This window comes from Calliopsis andreniformis, unplaced genomic scaffold, assembly GCF_051401765.1.
Source record: "Calliopsis andreniformis isolate RMS-2024a unplaced genomic scaffold, iyCalAndr_principal scaffold0048, whole genome shotgun sequence".
NCBI lineage: Eukaryota > Metazoa > Arthropoda > Insecta > Hymenoptera > Andrenidae > Calliopsis > Calliopsis andreniformis.
In genome coordinates this window covers 2,974,653-2,998,792 of record NW_027480457.1, presented here as the reverse complement: position 1 = coordinate 2,998,792, position 24,140 = coordinate 2,974,653, and the positions used below count along the sequence as shown (strand labels likewise).

General features: G+C 36.5%; 1 protein-coding gene across 1 annotated transcript in view; it reads left to right on the top strand.

The window, feature by feature from the left end:
- Positions 1-24,140, top strand: part of LOC143187524 (KICSTOR complex protein SZT2) — a 155,056-nt gene that overhangs the window by 21,938 nt on the left and 108,978 nt on the right. The window contains exons 2-4 of the mRNA XM_076391738.1: positions 6,377-6,694; positions 8,588-8,665; positions 16,821-17,223. Of these exons, the coding sequence (XP_076247853.1) occupies positions 6,377-6,694; positions 8,588-8,665; positions 16,821-17,223 (799 nt within the window). The remainder of the gene's footprint in view (positions 1-6,376; positions 6,695-8,587; positions 8,666-16,820; positions 17,224-24,140) is intronic.

Here is a 24,140-nt window from a genome sequence, read left to right as displayed (position 1 = left end):
GTGATATTGCTGTCATGAAGATTTAAATGTTCTAAAAAATGCCACATCAAGTGGCTGTAAAATATGGGTTGTATTTGCTTTCAACGCCACTAATTCAATTTGCTTTTTTTGACAAAATTCACTTAAAGGGAATGATAAATGTGATGTATGTCCATCAAGAAAGAAAATAACTGGGAATTCTATATTATTTTGGACTAGCCAAGGATGGAAAATATTAGTCATATATTCATAAAAATTTCTTGCCATCATCCAGCCATTGTCAGAAAACCCAGCACTATACTCCATAGGTAATGATTGCTGAACCTGAGGTGGCATTTTCTTACCAGCAAAAAGGGTTAATGGTGGTGCAAGCTGATCTGCAGCATTTCCTGTATCTAATACAGTGATGCACTCTTTTCCATTGTCACCTGCAATTTTATAAACGTTTTTGGACAAACTTTTTGGATTAAGAACAACATCAGCCTCGTCACAATTGAATACTCTTGAATTATTAATACTTAAAAGATTTTGGCGTCCAAATATTGTTTCACCTCAGTAAACCACTCGCGAATATTCATTTCCGATACTTTTGCACGTCTTAGACTAACATTTTCTGTCAATCTCTTAGATGCATTACTGTGTCTTCTTAAAAAGCCTTCAAACCAATGACGACCAGGAACTCCATTGTCAAAAGAATTTTCTCTGTTTAGTTCCATCAAAAGCAATCGAACATTTTCCAGTAGTACATGTTTCGTTACTGGGAAGCCTTGTTTCCCACAATAAAAAATCCACTTCACTAAATTTTTTTCTTCTTCATAAAGAATTGTGTTAGGTTACGGTTTTTTATCCTCATATTTTCCTTGAACATGTGCTCTTATTGTTGATTCTGGCACACTGTGCATCCAGCTTGCTACAGCAATGCTTTCGCCTTCTCTAACATCATTTACAGCACACAATAAATTTTCTATACCGTAAACAGATCTTTGTTTTGCACCCTTTAGTACACTCTTTTTCGCTTTGCGCTTCACACTTCTCGCCATTCTTTACTAATAAACGATTTCAACAGGTACCTAACACGTGGATGCTATTAAACAGCACGTGCGACAAATTAGGTTAAGTTTGACAGGTGGCACCACAGTATTACGGACGCTCTCATGGAATTTCGTAGCGCAGTAATGAGCTCTTCCTCTGTTTAAATGTACGTAATGCTGCGGGCTGAATTTGTTTATTAAGAAAGCAATGAAAGTTTCATTTTATGTTTTTATTACAATAAAGTAGGTATTTAAATCATAAATAGACTTTCCCCGAATCAATCTAAAGCAATATAATGAATATACAATCATTTTATTAACACTCTTTTGATAATCGGAACAGAAAGAAAGTGGTCAGTTTTTTACCTTTTATGAAGGTTGTTCTCTTAAATCATAAAATTATAAAAGTATGAGAACAATTAACAAATATCTGTATTTCTTCCGCTAGAACACATTCTTATTGAGTTGCACAAATTTTTTCAGAACAAAAAATTTATTTTTACGTATTTTAATCTTATGAAAGGAAAATACCGCAGTAATAGGTACAGTTACCCTACACTGGTTCCCCTCTAAATTTGACGATGGATAAAACTATGTTGTCGCCACGAACTGTTGTCAACGAATGTCCCTTTTTCTAGGACTAATTTTTACTCAACGCATTTCATTCTTTTATAATCTTACCGCTGAGTGCACAAAAGGTCATCCACGTAGAAAACTCCTTTTTAAGCACGTAAAGTTAATTGGAGGAATTCCCGCTTTTTCCTCAGCGCGGATACAATAATTCCTTCTGTAATAAAGTGATTACGGAGCCATATCTTCTACACCGTCGCGCCAGATCGGTCTCGATTCGGACCGCGAGAGTCGCCCACCGACCTGCAGATCAATAGGGCCATCAATGAACGCATCTACGAGACACACGCGGTCGATTCTCGCGCTAATCCAAAATCTCCTCATTTTGTCTCCAAACTCTTTTACTTTTAACTAAAAATAGTAATTAACTAATAAATAAAACAGAAATTTATATTAACACTTAGCCGACCGATCGGGGGGATCTTCCTACTTTAAAGTAAGTCGTTGCCCGACTGATCGGGGAGATCTCCCACTTTGACCTTAGCAACGTGTTTGTCGTTTTCTGTTATTATTAACTAACTTGATCTGGAGTTGTTCGCAATTACTGACGAAAAGTTTCTATAAAGCACAACGTATAATAAAATTCACCAATTTTTAAGGCCCCTTATTGCTCGTTATTATGGTTTTTTAGGTTCGGAATTTCCGAAGGGATTTTCAGAAACACCATTAATCGCCCTTTCAACCCCTAAAAACCGTTAGCGATACATCTGCGAATATTGTAATGTGCCATTGCGCGGTGGAAACCGTATAGATCGCTGTGACGGGCGCGGTCGGCTAAGTGTTAATATTTATATTTTATTTTGTAGTATTAAATTATAATTATAATTACATTTTTAATCATTTATTTATCTTTGTTTCGATATAAGAATATTTAATATCGCGAATCACTATTTAAATAACATTAATGAAATATACAAATTCGAAAATGCTTCGCAGATTAGTAATTTTGAAATATATATTAACAAAGAAGTTAAAAAGTGAAATTAAAAAATAATACAAGAAAGGAAATTAAAATTTTCTAGCCGCGCCGGCTAGATTGTTTCCTGATTTTGACTTATCCCGCTCGGGATCCAGAAACGTGAATTTTCGACGAGAAGAGAGAATCGCCGAGTGACGGCGAGAATCACCGAGTAACGCCGAGCGAAGCCGAACGGACAGCACACACGGATAGGAGCAGTTGGTTATGTGTGCGTAGAGCGAGAGTCGCAAAAATGAGAGACCGTGGGACGTCATGGTGGGGGTAGCTCGTTTTTCCCACGCCCACGATTCTAGCATCACTGACTATAGTGGATTGGAGTATTTTTCGTTGTACTCTTCATATTTTGGCACCCAAAGCAAGGGAAGCCGAATCGACTACCAGTCACGGACGAGAGCCGCGCTCGGGTCTGGTCGCGGTTCTGGGTTAGGTGCGCTCGGGTCTCGTCGCAGCTCTCGTCAGTAACATTACTGTTAGCAAAAGAAAAGAAAAGAGAGAAGAAAACCTATAACACTTCCGATATGAACAGTGCCGCACCCCAAGAGCCTAACGCATCGACGGAAGGAGAGGAGTAGAGGGGTGAGGTAGTGATAAAAGTACCTGCGGCAGCGGAGTGGGAACTTTTTGGGTCTTGAACACCAAAAGCAACGGACCGTGAGAGTGGCGCGACGAGTAGTGTTTTTGGATACAATTAAGAGTGTTTTGTTTGAGTGGCAAATAAAATTACTGTATACGTGGATGAGCATGACCTTTCTTTCTACAAACCAAGTTTTATGTATCTTTGTTATAAATAATCGGAATCATGTCGTGTTTGATATCATTTTCATCGAGATAGTACAAGGAATTGACTGGTGTTACTTGCGTGAAAATCCGTTTGCGAATAAGAAATTTTAATTTTTCCTATTTCAATCTCTAATGGTATCCTTGTCTTTTATGACCTCCTTGTTCTCGGGCGACAAGCTCGAACGGATGGTTCCAAGAATTTGTTTCTTAGCGGCCCATATTAAATGAGGTAGTGGGGACAGACCGCGGCTCTTGTCTGTGTAGACAAAACAGCTCTCGTCTGCAACATTACTATACGTGTTTCGACATTGCGTTTAGGTCTTAGGCAGTGAAAATCCATCGAAAACATACGGAGAAAAAAGCAGAAGAAAGTTCAAATGTATGTACCTATGCGTGAAAATTTCTATTAGAAAAGTACAATACTTACAAAATACTGTTACATGCAATATAAATATTAAAAAAATTCTTTCCATATTGTATACCGAACCTGGGATGTATTACTTATGATGAAACTATCATCCGCGGCTACCCCACCGCTTGCTCTGAGGATATTATTAACTTCTAAATATAATATAAGTTCTAGTAGGGCGTGTGGTATATGAAAATGTATATATATACATATATATATATATTTTGTTTATAAGACAAAAATTCAAAATTCCAAAATATCCGTATTTTGCATTATGATATATAGTATTTACACATAAATTTGCGAGAAAATCGATGAACATTTTACCTGAAAAATTAACAAAAATATGACATTTTTCAATATATTGTTTAAACAAATAGGTATTTTTAAAAACTATTTATGCAGATGGATTCGTTGCTGAAAAATACGTACTCGCCCAATTTACACTTTTTTTCTACACCCAATAGTTTTCGAGATAGGAGACCAAATATGTTTTCCACCCCCGACTTTGGGGGCTGTTTTCACCCCTTTAACATCGAATATAGCCGAAATAAAAAAAAATGTGTGGAATATTTTTGGCTTCTCTACAAACCTACAAAGTTGCATAAAAATCGGAGATTATCACTTCGGGTAGTTCCCTTGTTAGTGGCTGATCACTGAGGACGAGGAATGATCTGCGAGTAGGTTGTTCCCTCTATTATGATCAGCGGTTAAACGAGGACCTATCAATTGTCGAACAGAATGCTCCTAATCGACAAGTCGTAATAGAAAAAACGTAGAATAATACATGAAATGTAGAGAGTGCCGCAGCTTTGCGGTGCTACGCCGTAATCGCTCGCTGTCGCTTGCTTGGTGGCTGGTTGGCACTCTTTCAGTCTCTGGCTTGCGATGACGATTGTACAGGGTGGGTGAAAAATTGTAGTAAAATTCACGAGAGGGTAATTCTACGTAAAAAAAAAATAAGGAAAAAATTTGGTATTCAGTTTTTCATCCGAGACTTTGTTTTCGAGAAAATCGAATTTGAAGTTTATTATTGTAGGCAATTTGGAGAGCGAAGTAAGGGTGCAAGTGGCCGAGGCATGGGCGCAAGGTCGACCCGATGAGACCGAGGTGGAGTTTATGGTGCAGACGTGACCCGTGGCGATTTTTAGGAATTGTAAGAATCGCGTTTAAGTAAATTGTCAATGGACATTGACGCACCGTAAAACTCCATCCTGCAAGCCAGATGGGGAAAACCCAGGCAGCGGCCGAGAGCTCGGGCGAGTGCACCCCACGGTCTCCACGTGCCCTTACTCCGCTGACTTCTTTAGGCGGGTGGGTTTTCCCAAATATTTCGCAGATCGGATGTAGTGGGGAAAAACAACCACTCAGGATAGATTTAAGAGAGGCAGCGTGTCAGCAGAGAGTCTGTCTGAGAAAACGAGGTGAATAGCAACGTGCACGATCCGCGTGCTGGTCAGAAGTCCACGAGTGACAGATCGATCGCAGTTCGATCGGAATTACGAACTCTAAATAAACTGTTATTGTTATATGATAACCGTTCATTTTTCTATTAAAACCCCGCTCGTCCTCCCTACATTATCTTCATTTTAGTTTATTACTTTACAAGTACTGTTGAAAATATCCTCGTCGTTGCTGCATACGTAACTTTGCATGGCGAATTAAAGATAAGTGAACGAATTGTAACTTATTATCATTTTTTAGTCTTTTAAAGACATGAAGAATTGTTTGCTTTAGTATTGTTTCTCTTCTAACATTATATGTAGAACTAAGATTTCTTGTACTAATGCTTAGTGTGTCATTTACACTCTGAAGAACACTTTCTTCAATGCACTGTACAATCGTCGACTAGGACCACGATTTTCATGACACGATACAAATGATCCAATCTCAGCCATCTTACCTCCATAAGTTCCCAAAGCGAGTGACATGTCAATATACTCTCGATTAAAATACCTTGTCGTAATTTCTAATGTATCTTACTATTATCAATATTTATAAACACTAGCACGAGCAGAGACAACCGGTAATAGAATATCGCATTCTGTAGTTGAGCAAATTTCAAATTGAATTTTCTCGAAAACGAAGTTTCGGATGAAAAACTTGTATACCTAATTTTTCCCTTATTTTTTTTATGTAGAATTATCCCCTGACTAGTTGTACTACATCTTGTTGCGTAAATCGCGGATCACTCGTGACGTGGTATTTCGATGATGGTGGTGGTGGTGGGGAGTTAGCGTCCTTCCTATATATACAGATTATTGTAAAGTTTATTCTGTTTGTTTCTTCAAAGCATTAGGTTTTATGAGACCTGGGTCTTTTTAATTAAATGTGACTTTTCAAGATAAATATTAATAAGTTGAACATAATTTCTTTCGTCGTTCGTTCGTCGTACCAGGGTTAATCCCGGCGTGATTGGTACAATGAAACTGAAACAAATTAGGACGTATCATAAAGGATATTTTGGGTTATTCAAACTGTTTTATTATCTTTATAAATGCATTTTACACACTTTATTAGATTTTTAAAGTAAGGAGTATAGTGAATAGGATTTTATTTTTGTTACAGGAAAAGGTTATTTTAGAAGCAGACACTGTTTTCTTGTTAATGAAAAAAGGTTTTCCTATATCTAGGAATGTTAGAGCACAATGGATGTTAGAGCACTTAGACACGTTGATAAATATTCAATCTCCAAATTTAAAAAATAAGGAAGTAGCGGAATTGGAAATAGTATCTGTATTACCGAAGTACAAACTTGATTCTTGGTCTCCGGAAATAAGTCATCAGTTTCTTTATCGAGTGACATCTACAACGTCGATAATATTTTTAGCACACAAATATAGAATCGTGTTCAATTTAGACTTAAGTCCATCTCTTGCAGCTGTGGTAAGTACTATTTTTATGAATGAAATAACTAGAACTTGTTACAGAAGTAGGGGCTTTGAGATTATATAATATTTGTGATAAAGAATATAAAATAAGGCAATAGAGTAAGCAGTCCTATTTTATTTATGAGCCATGGAAAGCATTTTGTTTAAAAATGTTGTGTCAAGGAATTAAAAATATTATAGCATAATCAGAAACGATGATCAATGATTTCATTATAAAAATGCATACGGTGAGACACATAAAGCGTGACAAGCTGTTTTTTCTAAAACTGTTGCTGATATTTACATGAGTTTTTTAAATTGTATATGACAAGAGGGCTAATCATTTGTAGTGTAATGAATTTGACAGGACCAGCTTTTAAAAGGGCGAAGGGGGAACATATTATTTTTAAATGGAATCACATAATATTTTTACGTATAAAAGTAATAAGGGTAGGGTGTCGAAAAGTTAGTACTTTGCAAGATATTTCAAATTTTTTGTGCGACGTATATTTTACTCAACAAGATTGGTTTGTTTAACGTTATACTTGCATATCCGCATACTTTTATAGCCAAAGTATTCTAAAGACACTCTAACACTATAGACACCAGCCCTGTAAAATTGCTGCACTGTAAATGATTAGCTCTCTTGTTCTATATAGCTGAAAAACTTCATGTAAATATCTGCAATAGTTTCGGGGAGAATAGCTTATCACGCTTTATATGTTTCACCCTATACATACATACATACAGGCTGTTTTCAAACATGTGAAACAGTTTTGGAATATAGATTCTAGACATAAGGACAAGGAAAAAGGTTTATGTGCACATATTATGTTCGGAAGCGCTTAGCTTTTTAGTTCTGTGCTGTTTTATACACTTTCTTCAAGATTCATGAATATGCGCCACTCATTTAAAGGACCGAACTAAATCTGGATCTTGTAGAGCCTTAAAGAAGATATCGTATAGACAAGAAATAGGCAAGTGTTTTACGCAATATAAAGTAGTGTGTAACAAAAAAGGATGTAGTATGTAGTATGAAGTATGAAGTATGTGAAGAAGTATGCGTGCATTTTAACTTTTTTCACTATTTTTCTTAGTTTGTATGGGATTTGAGCCAGCGTTTTCCGCAACACAAAATAGAGTATAACTAAAAATTGAATGTTTCCGAACATATGTTCATATAAACCTTTTTCATTGTCTACGTATGTAGAACCTATCTTGCACAAATGTTCCACATGTTTGGAAATACCCTGAATATTAATCTTGTAGAATTATGAGTGGCCGAAGAACAAGTAGCGATAGCTATGTATTATTTGAAAATCTTATTAAGATCTTATAAAATTGATATTATCTTTGACTGTGACATCAAATGAGATATCCTTAAGAAATAATGGCCATATTCAGGTACAGGTTTCTAAGCAATAGAGTATGTTGATTTTATAAATCCGTCATGTTTTGCGACAGCTCGCAATTTTTTACCCCTCTGCACACTGTCCTCGAGTCGATATTTAGCGGCTTAGACTCTTTAAGTAACTAAAATAATTGTTAGGTAGTTTACATCTCCTTTGAGCTCAAAATGATTTTTTCCTAAGTATGGAGATAGTGATGAACATGTAACTGATAAGATCTGATGAACATTCTGATAACCAGAATTTAATATAGACTTTTTGATTTGATATTTAGTTACGGTCTGTCCTAACACTTGAACATTTATAGAGAGAAAACGTCACTTCCTTTCGAATTGGAAAATTCTGTCTTTTATATGATAAGATTGTATATGGCTTTCGCGGATTATTTGAATAGTAGAGAAAGTATAGTTATTATTTACTAATTCAATAGTATTAGATCCTAATTATGTACAGAATAATTCCAAGACATTCTGTTTCATATATGTTTAATATAATTCTAGGATATTCAGCATGGCGAAATAGTTATTGATGAAGTATTTACAGCAACAAAACGTTTTTTGGAAAATATTATTAAGCCTGTGAGTATTAGTTTAGTTATAATAATAATAATAATAATGTTTATTTCTTCCATGTTTTACAAGCTAATATAAAACTTTTGGATCACTTACATTATCACTTACAAATTAGTATAGCTTTTGGCTTTGTATATCACGTTACTTTGTTTTTATCACACTTGTTTCGTACTTTCTCACTCACTCCTCCTACTATTTCACTTGCTGGCTTCTTTTCGAAGCTTTTCTTTCAAATATAGCACTGTGTATACATGTTTCTCTAACTAGGTTTCCTCTTAACATTTTTTCTATTTTGTCTTCGAGGTTCTCCTTTCCTCGTAATTTTCTTAACTACCTACTTAATTTTTCATTCCATTTTCCATTCATCATCTCTTACACACTCTGCACACTCTACGGATTTCGTGCTCAATCTCAAGATAACCTCTCCTGCCGACATTGTCGCATCTAAGTCTAGCCTACTGCTCCTTGTACCTTCCTATTATTCTATCATCGTTCCAGTATTCTTCTCTACTAAACAGTTTTTCTGTCTTCATATTTGGTGTAGTACGCCGACTGCTCTATCCTCTTCCAATCCTCCTGTATGCTTTGTTCTTGTTTTTCTTTTTTCTGAGGTCCGATTTCAGAACAGCGTTGCCATTCGTTATCTTTCCGTCCCTCGCCTTAGTTGTACTGCGTAACCTGCCTTCGGTTGCCTCACTTTTCTACCTGGGAGCAGGTAGGGAACCTACGGGTGTTTTTTTGTGCTACGCGATCCTTCCCAAACAAATCAGCTAGCATAAGTATACGGTTCTTTCGGAACACCCACTAGCACTCCCCACGCGGTACGCCTCAGCTCGTCTCTTCCTTCATTTTCCTTCAGCATTTTGAGCTGTTAGGGTTTTCTCCCATTTAGATGGGTTGCCATATTCGATGCTTCTAATTTCCTCTTTTAGGCGCATTTTTGGCCACTTGTTGTTACTTATTTCCATTATGTCCATTAGATATTTAATTGATCGCTTCCTCGCGTGAATAGCTAGCTTCTACCTAGCCACTTCCATTCTCCAAGTGTTGGAAGGAGTATTTCTATCCAGGTCTAAGATCATTTTAATGTACTTATTTTGCACTTTTTCTATTTTTTCCCACTCTTGCCACCCCCACAGTTCCAACCTATAGAGTAGTGATGATCTACTCGATCTCTACAGTTCTCTACCTTTATAGAATCATTTCACTTTTTTCCTTATCCTCCCATCCCTTCTAAAGATAATTTTGATCTTATTTGTATTAACTTCCAATCCATTCTTGGTTGTATACTTTTCTAGTCAATACAGCATTTTTTTCAGGCCTTCTTTATTGTCTGCCATTATAACTACATCATCTGCAAATTTTAGGCTGTAAACTTTTACACCTCCTATTACTGTGCCTCCAACGTTTCGTTTCCTCCATTCGTCTTCTAAGTCTTCTATCAATAAACTGAATAAAATAGGATTTAGTGGACGTTCTTAGCTTGCTCCTCTTCTTGTTTCAAACTTTTCCGATTTTCCCTCGCTCGTTATTACAAAGTTATTCGTTTTCCTCTATATTGCTTTAATCATGTTCAGCATATAAACTTTGTCTTCTGTCCTTACTTGCTTTTCTCCAATTTTTGCATTTGAATCCCCTACAATGAATAATTGTAAATATTTTTTTTAATTCTTCTTCCAGTAGGACATGAAATTGTAATAATTTTCCATCAGCTTTGTCCTTGACCTTGCCCTTCATTGAGCCCATAATCCCATTCTTTTATATCAAACACCTTTAGTAATTTCCTTACTCCTACCAGCTGCCCTCCTTTAGCTCTTTCTCTTTTCCATTCCCTTTCTGCCTTTTTGCCCACTACCTATAATTGTTGTCAAATTTGTTGATTACTGCTTTCTGAGTTTTCGTTTCAACCCAAGTTTCCTCTAGTATTATAATGTCGCACCTGTTTAAGAGATTCCACGCTTTGTTTAGATTGCTATTCCTGCTATGTTCCACGTTATCACTCTTATTAATGGGCTGTTTCCCCTTTTTTTTGATGTTGCTGAAAATTTCTCTCTTCTAGTCTCCCTTTTGCATCGCTCCAACTTAATTTCTTTACGTTTACTTCTATCTTATGGTATCCTATCTTAACTGTGCTTTCCCTACTTTTTTCTTCTCTTACCTGTCTTCTTATTATTCCCTGTGTTTCCAGTTGTTTTTTTGTGACATCATCATCCACATAGTTACTACTTCCTTTTAGTTTACGCTTGGCTCTCATAATATTTATTTTTGCTACAAGGGATTCAAACTCTACCAGTATACCCTGTCTTTCCTTAATGCTCCTTCCTTTGTATTTCCCTGGATCCTTGTGTATCCTATAATACAATATTCTTCCTTCCTTCTCTTTTTTCATTCAATTCCACCTTCCATTTTAGTTTGACCAGCCTCACCTCCGGCTCCTCGCTCCAGGTTCCTTTTTCAGTCTCATTGACTTTAGCGTCTACTTTGTGGATCTATTCTTTTATTTCTTCTTTATTCTATTGGGTTTTCCTTTTTAGTGCTCTAATTCTACTCTGCAGTAACTTTTTCTCTTCTTTCCATTTTTTCTCTCGTATTTCCATTTCCTTTAATAGTCTCTCCTTTTATATTATGTTTGCGATTATGTTCGAGGTTATGTTCACTATCCGCCATGAGACAGCGGAGCGTCGACTGCTTGTCTCCCTTCTGTGCTGCCAGACTGAGGACGCAAATCTTGAGAATTACCCCCTCCACTACGCATACTAACGCACGGGCCGCGTACCCGTGAGCTCGGCACTTCGGGCAGCTTCGAACAGCTTCGGACAACTTCGGGCAGCTTCGAGAGGTCGAGAGAGAAGGTGGATCGTGATGCGCACTCTCTCATTCTTTGAAATGTTTACATCCCAATCGCTAGCAAGCGGCAAGCGGCACGCACCCTGCGCGAGCTTTCCGATTGCCTGGATATTTTCAGTGTCCAACTTAGAAAAGTATTCTAATGAAAAAAAATTTCGAAAATTTTTTTCTGCAGAAAAACTCATTTTAAGACCCCTTGATTACGTTTTAACTAATAAAAAGAGAGCTTTTTTTTAAAAACCGCATATGTTTATAAACCGAATTACATTCAAACGACCGAATGAATTTCAATGAAACTTTATATCTAAATTTTATATTCACATCTCAAGATCTTATTAGATTTAGAGCAAAATCGATGCATGGATTATGATACTTACCTCTTATAATTATATTTATATTACACATATATTTTTTACTATTAGGTGGGAAGATAAAGATTTTCATTTGTAAAGTTAACGTAACGCGATTTAGTCTGGAAAACAGTGCTCTTATCGAATTAACCCTTTCTAGTTCAGAATTAATTGCACTTCAAAATTCAAGATTATCACAAAATAAATACTCTGATACTGAAAATTCGTCAAATGTATTAGACTAAGAGTCCACTCTTGACCAGTAACGTGCACGTTGTCACAACCTTCAATATAAAATATTTATATTGGTAATTATTTAAAATAAGAGCCTCCTCACCGATTTCTTTGAATCTTTTTTATATCATGCATCTTCAGACGTGGAGTAATTTTTCTAAATGAAATTATTGTCACTCTCTTCTTGTTTTCGAGATAAAAATTTTTATATGCTTGAAAATTATGGTGGCAGGCCGAGGGTAGGTAACAAAAAGGGAGTTTGAGTTGGGTTAGAGCTAGGGCCAGTGAAAGATATGTTTCGAGTTGGTTAGAGCTAGGGCCAGGAAAAAAGATGTTTCGGGTTGGTTAGAGCTAGGCCCAGGAAAAGAGATGTTTCGAGCTGGTTAGAGCTAGGACCGGGAAAAGAGATATTTGGAGTTGGTTAGAGCTAGGACCGAGAAAAGAGATACTTTGAGTTGTGTTACGTCCCCGTAACTTTTGACAGTAGTTACTAGAGCCTATGTATACAGGGTGTTTCTAAATTCGTGGGAAAACTCGGAGATGTAGGTAGTAGACAAGAAAATAAACCGAAAACTTCATATACAATATTCTCGGAAACGCTTAGTTTGTTAGTTATAAGCGGGTTTATATTTCGTACAATACCGATATGACAGTGGCCCATCCCCTTTAAAGGACTAGGCACCTCTGGGCCTAAGTGAGCCTCTGACGACTCGCAACGCATGTCGATAGATACTTCATCAAATGGAAAAGCGTACTTTCTCATTGAAAATACTATTGATATTTATCTACGATTAAGGGGTTGCTTTGGCATTTTTAGAAAGTCGAAAATTTTGTTTTCTCATAAAGGGATATCTTGAACCTAATTAAATAACGTGGAAAATATTTCATAGTAAAATATTAAAAGTCCGATTAGAGTATTAAAGAAGAACGCTGTGTGTAAATAATAATAACGACTTACCATATGTTTATAATCGATGTTCGAAATGCCCTCCACCCTCACGCAAACACATCTCTAGTTTTTTCCGAAAGGATTCCTGAATTTTCAGAAATATTTCCGGATTCGAAGATATTTCTCCATTCAAACCGAATTTCATTTTTAATATTTTAGTATGAAATCTTTTCCACGTTATTTAAATAGGTTAAAGACATCCCTTTATGAGAAAGCAAAATTTTCGACTTTCTAAAAATGCCAAAGCAACCCCTTAATTGTAGATAAATATCAATAGTATTTTCAATTAGAAAGTATGCTTTCCCATTCGATGAAGCTCACTTAGGCCCAGAAATGCTTAGACCTTTAAAAGTTCGAGGCCTCGTCGAAGCCCGGACACTGACCTTAAAGGGGATGGGTCACTGTTACATCGGTATTTTACGAAATATAAAATCGCGTATAACTAACAAACTAAGCGTTTCCGAGAATATTGCATACGGAGTTTTCGGTTTATTTTCTTGTCTTCTACCTACATCTCCGAGTTTTCCCACGAATTTAGAAACACCCTGTATATAGATATAAGCACAATTTTATTTCCGGTTCGGTTCCAAAAGGTCTTAACGGAAACATTCTCGCGCGACCGAATTCGAATTCTTTCGTGGCCCTAGCTCTAACCCAACTCAAAGTATTTCTTTTCCCGGTCCTAGTTCTAACCAACTCGAAACATCTCTTTTCCAGACCCTAGCTCTAATCAACTCAAAGTATTTCTTTTCCCGGTCCTAGCTCTAACCAACCTAGCTCTAAACAAGCAGTGTTTTCCAGACTAAATCGCGTTACGTTAACTTTACAAATGAAAATCTTTATCTTCCCACCTAATAGTAAAAAATATATGTGTAATATAAATATAATTATAAGAGGTAAGTATCATAATCCATGCATCGATTTTGCTCTAAATCTAATAAGATCTTGAGATGTGAATATAAAATTTAGATATAAAGTTTCATTGAAATTCATTCGGTCGTTTGAATGTAATTCGGTTTATAAACATATGCGGTTTTTAAAAAAAAGCTCTCTTTTTATTAGTTAAAACGTAATCAAGGGGTCTTAAAATGAGTTTTTCTGCAGAAAAAATTTTTGAAATTTTTTTTCATTAGAATACTTTTCTAAGTTGGACACTGAAAATATCCAGGCAATCGGAAAGCTCGCGCAAGGTGCGTGCCGCTTGCCGCTTGCTAGCGATTGGGATGTAAACATTTCAAAGAATGAGAGAGTGCGCATCACGATCCACCTTCTCTCTCGACCTCCCGAAGCTGCCCGAAACTGTCCGAAGCGCCGAGTTCACGGATACGCGCCCCGTGCGTTAGTATGCGTAGTGGAGGGGGTAATTCTCAAGATTTGCGTCCTCAGTCTGGCAGCACAGTCTCCCTTAGACAACTGCGTCGCTTTTGGCGGTCTCCCTTTCCCGCGTTTCCTCTCCGTATTCCCGGTGGCGTCCATCCTAATCTCACTTCTCTATCTTACTTTATCTGTTGCTTTTCTCGTGTATTCCCGCCATTCCGCTTTTGCTTTCAATCCAACACCTCAACCACCTTAATAGCTACTGCTTCGTACGCTTTTCCTTCTCCACTCTTTTCTCCACACTCCTTAATTACTTTTTTTGTCAGCTTCTATCACTTTCACGTGTTCACCTCAGACTACTTTCATGGTACTCTCACCTATTAGTTTAATTATTTTCTTAAATAAGAAATTTAGCTTTGATGTTCAAAATGTTTCAAATTAAAATATAGGTAATGTATTTCGAACATAAGCAAGGATTGTAAAAAATGGCTAAACTGACCATTACAAGATATTTCTTAACAGCACGGTATAACTTTAAGATGTGATTCGAGACACCAAAATAGGACGAAAGTCAAGAATAACGGTTTTGTATTTGAGATTTTGTTTGTTAGTCATAAGTGTTTAAAAGTTTGGTGTAGATCACCAGAAATGAGCCTGCGCGGGTGTCTCAACAAGTGGGGGTTCGAACAGCAGCGTAACACTGATGCAAGGGAGGGAGAGCAGAGATAACTCATCGTCGAACAGATCATGGAAAATTTTACGGAACTCGATAAGGCTACAGGATTTAAAATTTATTTAAAATTAATAAATATCATTGAATAACAATAATCTTGTCTATTCGTTGCAATTTATAGGTTAACTCAAAACATTCACTATGAAATAGGATAGGTCAATATGTCCACTTTAACGTATATTATCGGTTCAGTTCACACATCCGCACATCACAATTCTCCTGTCCGCGAATACTGAAACACTACACGAGAGTATCGTTGAATAATGCTTAACCTGCCTACTTGCAACAATCTAGAGGACAAGTCGAAACACTCACTATGAAATTTTGGAGTAGAAAGGATTAATATGTCCACCCACGATAAACTTTCAGGTCCAAATCCACACACGAAAAGACTGCACGCACCACTAGAAGTCTTGGCGTAGAATTTGGTGGAAAATTGCACACACAACGAGAATATAGGGAGACAAGATCTAGACTTGTAAGAAAACTTGGCACGTATCACACATATTGGTACAAACTTTCCGAGCGATGGTCTGTCGAAAAACTCACTGTGGCTACTTGAAGAACTTATCGAGGACTTCCCACAAGATCTGGTGTTGTTAGATACCTGGATCTTCCCTAAAGGCTCTTACCGTTACTGTAGATTCTCCGAAAACCGAGTTGATGCACGATGAAGATTCTTCAATATTTGATATTTAAATTCCTTGCTTTATTGATTTTTGTAAACAAAATTAAACTATCTATACGAGTTAAATCTCGTTTGACGTTTATACCTCTTGCACTAATTATCAGCAGTCTATATTGTGTTGATCGAGTGCTGCCAAAAATTGATCGAGGTAGATGCAGGAAGAAATTTCTAAACTGTTGGAGGTATTTTCTTGATATCTTAATGAATGGAATTTCATATCAATCGGCACGTGAATACATTGTAGGAAGTAAAATATTATATTGTATTTCATGACGATATGATACTTGTATTTTTAAATCAGTAATTATGAAATAGTATCACTTTTGCTCTCGGACTGAAACAACAGCGTTTTCCAAACTGCCAATTATAGAGTTCCCGTTAACTGAACATAGATTCATCACGCAATGGTGCATCACCAATTACTTTCGAAAAAGTTCCTTCATGCGTTAGCGTGTGATTATACAAAGTGTACGAGTCAAATTTGCCAAAAAACGTGAACGGGTTAAAATGAATCTGACGTTCATTTTCAAACGAGTTTACTCCGAAATTCTTTATGGATCTACATAACTGACAATTTACGTTAAGGTGGACATACTAACTCATTCTATTTCATAGTGAGCGTTTTGAGTTTGTCTATAGATCGCAACGAATAGACAAGATTATTGGTATTCAATGATAGTTATCAATTTTAACTGCATTTTGTATTTTGTAGTTTTGTCGAAGGACGTAAAATTTCCAATCAGCTGTTCGACGGTAAGTGATCTCTCCCCTTCCCTGCATTAGTGTTTCACTGCTATTCGGGTCACCATTGCTCGAGGCCTCCGCGCAGATTCATTTCTGGTGATTTTCACCAGATTTCTAAATGCTTATAACTAATAAACGAAATCCCAAACGCAAAATCGTTATTTTTGACTTTTGTCCTATTTTGGTGTTTCGAATCATCTCTTAAAGTTATCCCGTGTTGTTCAGAATCACCCTGCATAGATTTTTTGCAGCACATAAATTTATGGTACCACATTAATGCAATTAATTCATTTTTTCAGTTTACAATACCTGGAAGCAAGAAAAGAATGCAACCTGAAATTTATGTGACTATAGTAGCCCATACACCTTTTTTGACGAGTCCTAGTCAACAAGTTTTGGTACAGGGGTGGCTAGTGACTCCTAATAACGTTAATCGTCTCACAAATTTTGTAGAGAAACAACTTAATATATTAGAAGAGAAAATAGCATCTGTTACTGCTATAGCTAATCAACAGCTGGAAACTATGAGGGTTGAAAGTGAACGTCTAGTCGGAGGCCTTTTTGAAGAAAACACTTGTTTTACTAAAAATGGTAATCACTCTGTTATGAAGACGTCAATAATTTCACCTGAATCGAATTTCGTTAACATGCTGAGATATGGAATGTTGGCACTGACGCTTTTACCTGAACACAGCTGTGCACGTAAGTTTCATGCTCATACACATTTGTATACCACCTATATCTCAATTAAAAAATAAATACCCAAGTAATTTGCATTCATGAATGTACTTTTGATCTTAAAATTGTTGTGAGCGAATAATTGGAATTATATTACAGTAGATCTAATAGGTTTCTACAATTCCGATTTCACGGTTGAATGCTTTTATCCTCTGCGATTGGATGTCACCACAGTGGCTGTATTTAACACTGGTTTTAAGATACGCTGATTGCAGAGGATTTGTTTTCTAGCTGTGAGCAAAGGGCTATGTGAGAGATAAAACAGCAGCAGGCATTAAGAGGGCAAGATCCTCCGATTAATATGTTGCCTAATATCATAATTTATTATTTATTGCATAGTATTCTATTATTCAAACCCATGTCGCCAATTAAATTAACCTTCTTACTGTCAGTACTGCCGACGGATATTTACGTCAATATATAGGATGTAATAAGTATACGTTTCAGTATTTTGTAGGGTTGTAAGATATTGCAATTGGATCAGAAAATGTCTCTGATCTGTCCTCGTTTTGCAGTAAAATGCTTTAAAGCTAACGTGTTTGTACAGCAAAACAATAGTCAGAGGAATTTATAATTTTGCAGATACAAGGGCAAATCAAATATAATTTTATTCGGTATAATAAAATAGCCACGTACATATCATTTTTCAACATAATCTCCTGCTTTGGAAATGCATTTTTCCCAGCGAATTGGGAGATTTTTTATCCCAACATTGTAAAACGAACGGTTCTGTATCAGGAGCCTCCACTCAAGGCCTCCACCGCCGCATCGTCTTGGAATCGCTGTCTTCCTAGTGCTTCTTTAAGTAGTCCAAAGAGATGGAAATCGCAGGGCGATAGGTCAGGGCTGTAGAGAGGGTAGTCAAGTGAAGTCCACCGCATTTCCTGTAATGTTGTGCAACTTAGAGCTGCAGTATGGGGCCGAGCGAGGAACCCTCCTGGCGCACACTTTACGGAACCCTAGGTCCTTTGTTATGACTGTTTGACAGCTCCCATAACTTATTGCAACCTGTGCTGTAATTTTGGAAAGCGTCAGATGTCGATCATCTTCAAGAAGGTTACGAATCGTTCTCATATTCTCTTCCGTAATGCTGGTTCGAGGACGGCGATTATGTGTCACATTTTCAACCTGTTCACGTCCTTCTTTGAATTTCTTATGCCAGGCAAACATGTGAACCCTTGACAGTGTCTGATCTCCGAACTGTGCAGTCAATCTTTGTAGAATTTCCACTGGTTTGAGTAAGAAATTGAATGATAACACGTTGCGCAACTGAGCGGTGGACTTCTTGCTCTGACATTGTAAACACTACAATGTTGTGACCAAACTTGTCTGAACCGGAAAACGTCCAAGCTTATTCCACTCCTGACATCACTACCAATGCACCCTAGAAGCGGCCGCTCGCCCCCTTCAAACTTAGGCGCTCAGAAATAAAAGTCTCGTTTATATTTGATCCGCCTTCGTACATTATCGCGTTGCGAATTGATTTTATAGTTTTCACAGTTGTACCGTGTTCGCGATCCGTAAGATTGCTTGCGAAATCAAATTTGAGCAATTGGTTAAAAGGAAACTGGAAGCGAATGCCTTTCCAATTCGTTGAACACCCAAGACGATCCGATCTCTCCTTGGTGTTTCTACGACGGTTCGAAAGCGTGTCTTTGATGTTTCCGGAGTTCGTTTTCTCCTTAATTTTCATCCGCTCCGAAATACGAATATGGGATGTCAATTCGATTTTGGGCGTTGACAAATTCAAATCAATTGGGAAGGAAGATCCCCCTGAGTTACCACGGAAGAACGAAAAGTACGTCCACTTCCTTGGTCTCGCGACGGTGGTGGCGGAAGGCCCCGGGAGCCCTGTGATGGTGGTGGAGGAAGCCTGTACCCCCGATCGCAGGTGATGCAAATTGAGGAGGAAGTAACGGGACTCCGGATTAGTAAAAGAGAGTACTTGCGACTGGCTCGCAGATGCTTTATGTCTTGCATTCTGCTGCTCTACGAAAGCACGAAGTTGTTCTACAACTAGGGTTGCCGGATGCGGGCCCTCTCGTATTTGGTAACAGTAAAATAAACGATTGCTTCTTCGACCGGCGGAAGGACTATGCCGATTGTTCATCTTTGATGCTCGATGGAACATACATTGATGAGTAACAGCAGAGGAAAAGAGTTTTAATACATTTTGTTGTATCTCCGAAATTAACAATAAACAATTTAGCCGTGTAACAAGTAATACAAATAACTGTATCTTCACAACAGTTATTACGGTTTTATTTTTTATATTGCTTGTAAAATATTTCAAATATTTTTACTTTTTATTAACAATTGGATTGTTTTACATTTACATTACAAAATGAATTGTTGAAGGTTCCATCCTTGTTGATGTATATAAATCCTTCTGCGAATCACAAAGTCATAGAATAATGTTTGCTTTAATTTCTCGAATGCTTAGCTGTTTATTGAGTCATATGAAAAAAATGTATGCAAAAAACATTTTAAATTTGCTGGAATTGAAAAAATAATACAGACTTTATTGAAATTAAAACATCAGAGCACCGTAAGATCAGTACGCGGTTTTTTTATTCGAAGACCACGGACTTACATGTATGATCAAGGACGGTACTTTCAACAATTCATTCTGCAATGTAATACGTACGCGTACCATATCAATCTGTAAATTCAATTTTCCCAAAAATTAAGCATCTTATGTAAAAATTACATTCTTTATTTTCGGTTTATTGTTATATTTAGAATTGCTCCTTCTCGGTCATATCACTTTGTACATAAACTTGTTTTAATTTGTTTGCTCATAAGAAACAGACATTGACACGAGATATTTCACATAATATCATCATTTGGTCTTCAGATTCATTCCTTATAATTTCATGATAATTTTTGAGAATCTTACCGAAGAGTCTCCTTACGAATCGGAAAGTGAGAATACATATCTGGAATATCAAAAAGATCGCGTGTGATTCGTGACGTTTGTCGATGACTTGAACCTAAGCGTTTCAAGCTTCTTTCTGAAGCTCTCCAAAGTGGTCTAAAATGGCGAGCTCACCTATTGTATGAACCTCAACAACGCCGCTTGGAACGTCATTTCACGGGACTTCTTGTGAGACATGAATGATACGTACGGCTTGTACATTAGTACGTGGAGTGGAGAGGCAAATTCTCAATAACTCGCGTGTCAAATCTGGGGATCATGCATCTCCTGATTAGGCGTCGCCTGATGTGTATCAGCTTTATTGAACTTGTCATTTTTTTACTCTGTTTTATCCATAATCTGGCAAAAGGCATTGCCGACAAGGGCATACATTTTTCGTCCTTATATAAGAAGATTGTGAGCTGGGAAGGCGCTCACTCGATAGAGGAAGGTTCAATCGAGAACGCTTTGATCATGATTTCGCTCATAGCAGTCTCTAAATTACCTAAAAATGCTTTGATTTTATGACTATGAAGTGTGATTTCTGTTTTACTTCGAACTCTCATATTATAGAGCGTCAGCAGAGCCTGACTATATCATGACCAGAGCGCTTTTGATTGAACCTTCCTTTTTTGAATGAACCCTTTTTCAGCTCAAAATCTTTTAATATTAGGACGAAAAGTGTATCCTCGTAAATCCATCTTTTTGCCTAATTTTGGCGGTAGTGTCATCGCCCTGACATATCTAATCCTAGGCGCTTAAGGACCTTCCGATTTAAAAATTTTCAAATTTTCAAAATTTGCGATGGGACAGAATCAACTATTTGAGAATAACTGACTAATTCAAAAAAAGTGAGCAGTTTGAATTGTTTCGGGGTACGCTCGAACTTTTCGAGTACTTGATTCAGATTGGGAAATAAGTCGAACCTCGATTTGAATTTCGAGCTGCTCGAATATTAAATTATTGAAACGTATACTTTTAACACTCGTATAATGACACGTTTGTATTGTAGCATCATTATTATAATGTATTCCATATTTTTAGTTATAAAATGTGTACTAACGTTTACGTAAATGATAAAGCAACTCTTTACAACTTTTTTCTGTCATTTTTGAGCATAAAGAATGCTTTATTGATGTTTGAAAAATTTATTTTATTAATAAATATGTAAATATAAACAAAGAGACTTAAAAAGTTTCAAATCGTTTATTTGTAAAAAGATTAACGTCACCGGCAAACTGGGTCGTTGAGAACACAAACTTAATTTTGATCACCTGTTGATCGAAGATAGATTGACCTTTGAGGATTTAGATTACATTCATTATCATTGACTACCTGAAGTGATCATTTTTAATTTTTATTAAACTCTGCAAATATGTAAAGTAGCCAAAAATATTGAATACACATTTTTTCTAAAAATTTCTCACCAAGATGTGAGGATAGAAACATATTTGATCTAATATTTCAGAAATTATTAGATACAAGTAGAAAGTGCAAATTGAGTGATAACGTATTTTCAAATGAAAAATCAGTCTGCATAAACAGTTTCTAAAAACACCTATTTGTTTAAAAAACGTATCGCGAAACAACATGTTTTCACCAAACATGGATATTGTGGAATTTTTAATGTTTGCATTGTAAAAGAAATAGTTGCAATTTACCTGGGATGCACACTAGCGATATTTTGACGCATAACTTGACGACGATCATATATCTTTTTTTATTTTCTCAATTATAAACATCTAAGACAGATATATGATTGCAACGAGATCACGTGCCAAAAAATCGCTTGTGCGCTTCAGGGCTAAGTTTATTGTTGCTCCGTCTGCAATTGTATACTAGAATAAATTACTTACAAGAAGTTATGCGTCTTTATGACGTTTTCATCAATGTTTTACAATGTGCATTACTAGTTGTTTAGAATATGGCAAATAATGTCACAGCAGACTACCTCTGAATCAATTATAACTATACTTTGTAAAATAATGTATTTCAAATAACTTTCTAATTGTGCGAAAATATTAATTTGTAATATACAGGGTGTTTCCAAACATGTGACATTTTTGGAAAGTAGGTTCTAGCCGTGAAAAGAATGAAAAAAGTTCATGTGCATATACAGTGTGTGTGCTTTATGTATGAACATGTGGGACATTTTTCGAGGACAAATTCTAGACATGAAGATAATTAAGTATAGTGCTCCACTGACAAGATGGGTCCCGAAAGCAATAGATCAGCATTATTGCCAGGGCTTACCTTATCAGTAGAGCACAATATATCAACTACACGGGAACTTGACATCACTGACTATGTTTAGCTGTGACGCATTTTGTTATATAATGAACAAATAATAATGCATGTCATAGAATAATGATAGAAAATCATAAGGATTATTTGTTGACGCAGCTGGGTTAGAGTTAATTATATATACTCTTATTGTTCATAGTTTATTAAGCACTACGATACAAACACAGAAAATGGAACTGAATACTGGATTAATAATTAGACAAACATAGCTCTTACATACTACACATATCTTATACGGAACACATGCGTGAACATGACGCTGGACGCTACGGGGTCTACATGAATTGTAGCGACACGCCACACCAGGCCCCATAACTACTCGAACGCGGGAATTATAACCCAATTACATTATTATTTTAAGTAATGTAATAATCGAACAAAATCATTAATAGACACTTTCATTGCCTCGTTTAAGAATAAAACTGAAATATCAAAATAGGAAAACTTTTCTTTCTATAAACTCGCATCTTACAATCACTCTTTCGCTCACACTTACTGACGCTCATGCGGTTCGCATACAGGGTAGCCCTCCACTCATTCTTTCCATTTTCACGACTGCCACATATAAATGATTAAATTAATTTATTTATTTTTCTCAACAAGAATATACAATTTTATTGAAATTATTTGTTCTAGAACACAATTTCACATGGAAATTGCAATTATTTATTTGTTTTACAATGTGAAAATTCGAAATTCCAAAATATCCGTATGTTAAATTATTAAAGTTAGCACTGACGATAGTGCTATATTCGCGCGCTAGTTAAAAGTCTCGTACGTCTGTGGTGTGGTTCTCCTTATATTTTGGATTACGTTACGAGCTCTGAGTGAACCATTGTTTAACATATATTTTGTATTCAAATGTTCTTTTATACTAATAAACGTATGTATTATAATATCATTAAAAGTGTCATTTACTGTAAACGCAATATATACCAAGTTAAATGTGAAATTAATACAACATTTTGACACGACTATCACTCCGAATACAGAGACAGAGTAGCGTCTCGCGCCAATAATTGACTAGCACGCGACTTTGACGCGTTATATATTCTTTTCTTCAATTCTTCAACCAAAATGTGGAGAAATGTTTTCGTCCATTTATTTTCTGTATGCAATGCGTAATCGATTTTAATCGAATTCCACATTATTAAGTGGCTCTGTGTGAATAAAATGAACTCTCACTTTTCTAGGTCCGTTAATTTTTTGACCCATTTTTTAAGTTCTCAAGATTGACGTGCTAGAATGATTGTATTATTTCAGTTACGTCTAATCAAGCATAAAAATTCTGGGTTTCCTCTCTTTGCCGCTAGGTGGCTAGGTGGTGGAGGGAAAACGAACTTTCTTTATGCTCTGTCTAGATCGTAATGAATCAGTTTTTTGAAAAGTTTCCGCATTCTGTTTTCTAAATGTTTCGGTTCCTAGACCGAATAGGTTCGGTACCTAGACCACCTCTCACTTTTCTCCAAAGGCCACATTCAAATGCGACCACAGATCAATCACACGTTTACGTTATCAGTGCATTCCTCACATCAGTTAAAATTAACGACACCAATTGTTATAGTTAGAAGTGGTGAGAGATTTTCGAAAAGGTGCCACAGAATATCTTAGGGATCTCCTAGTGTAGCATCGGCTAATGGGAAAGCTTTTAGTTTTCCGA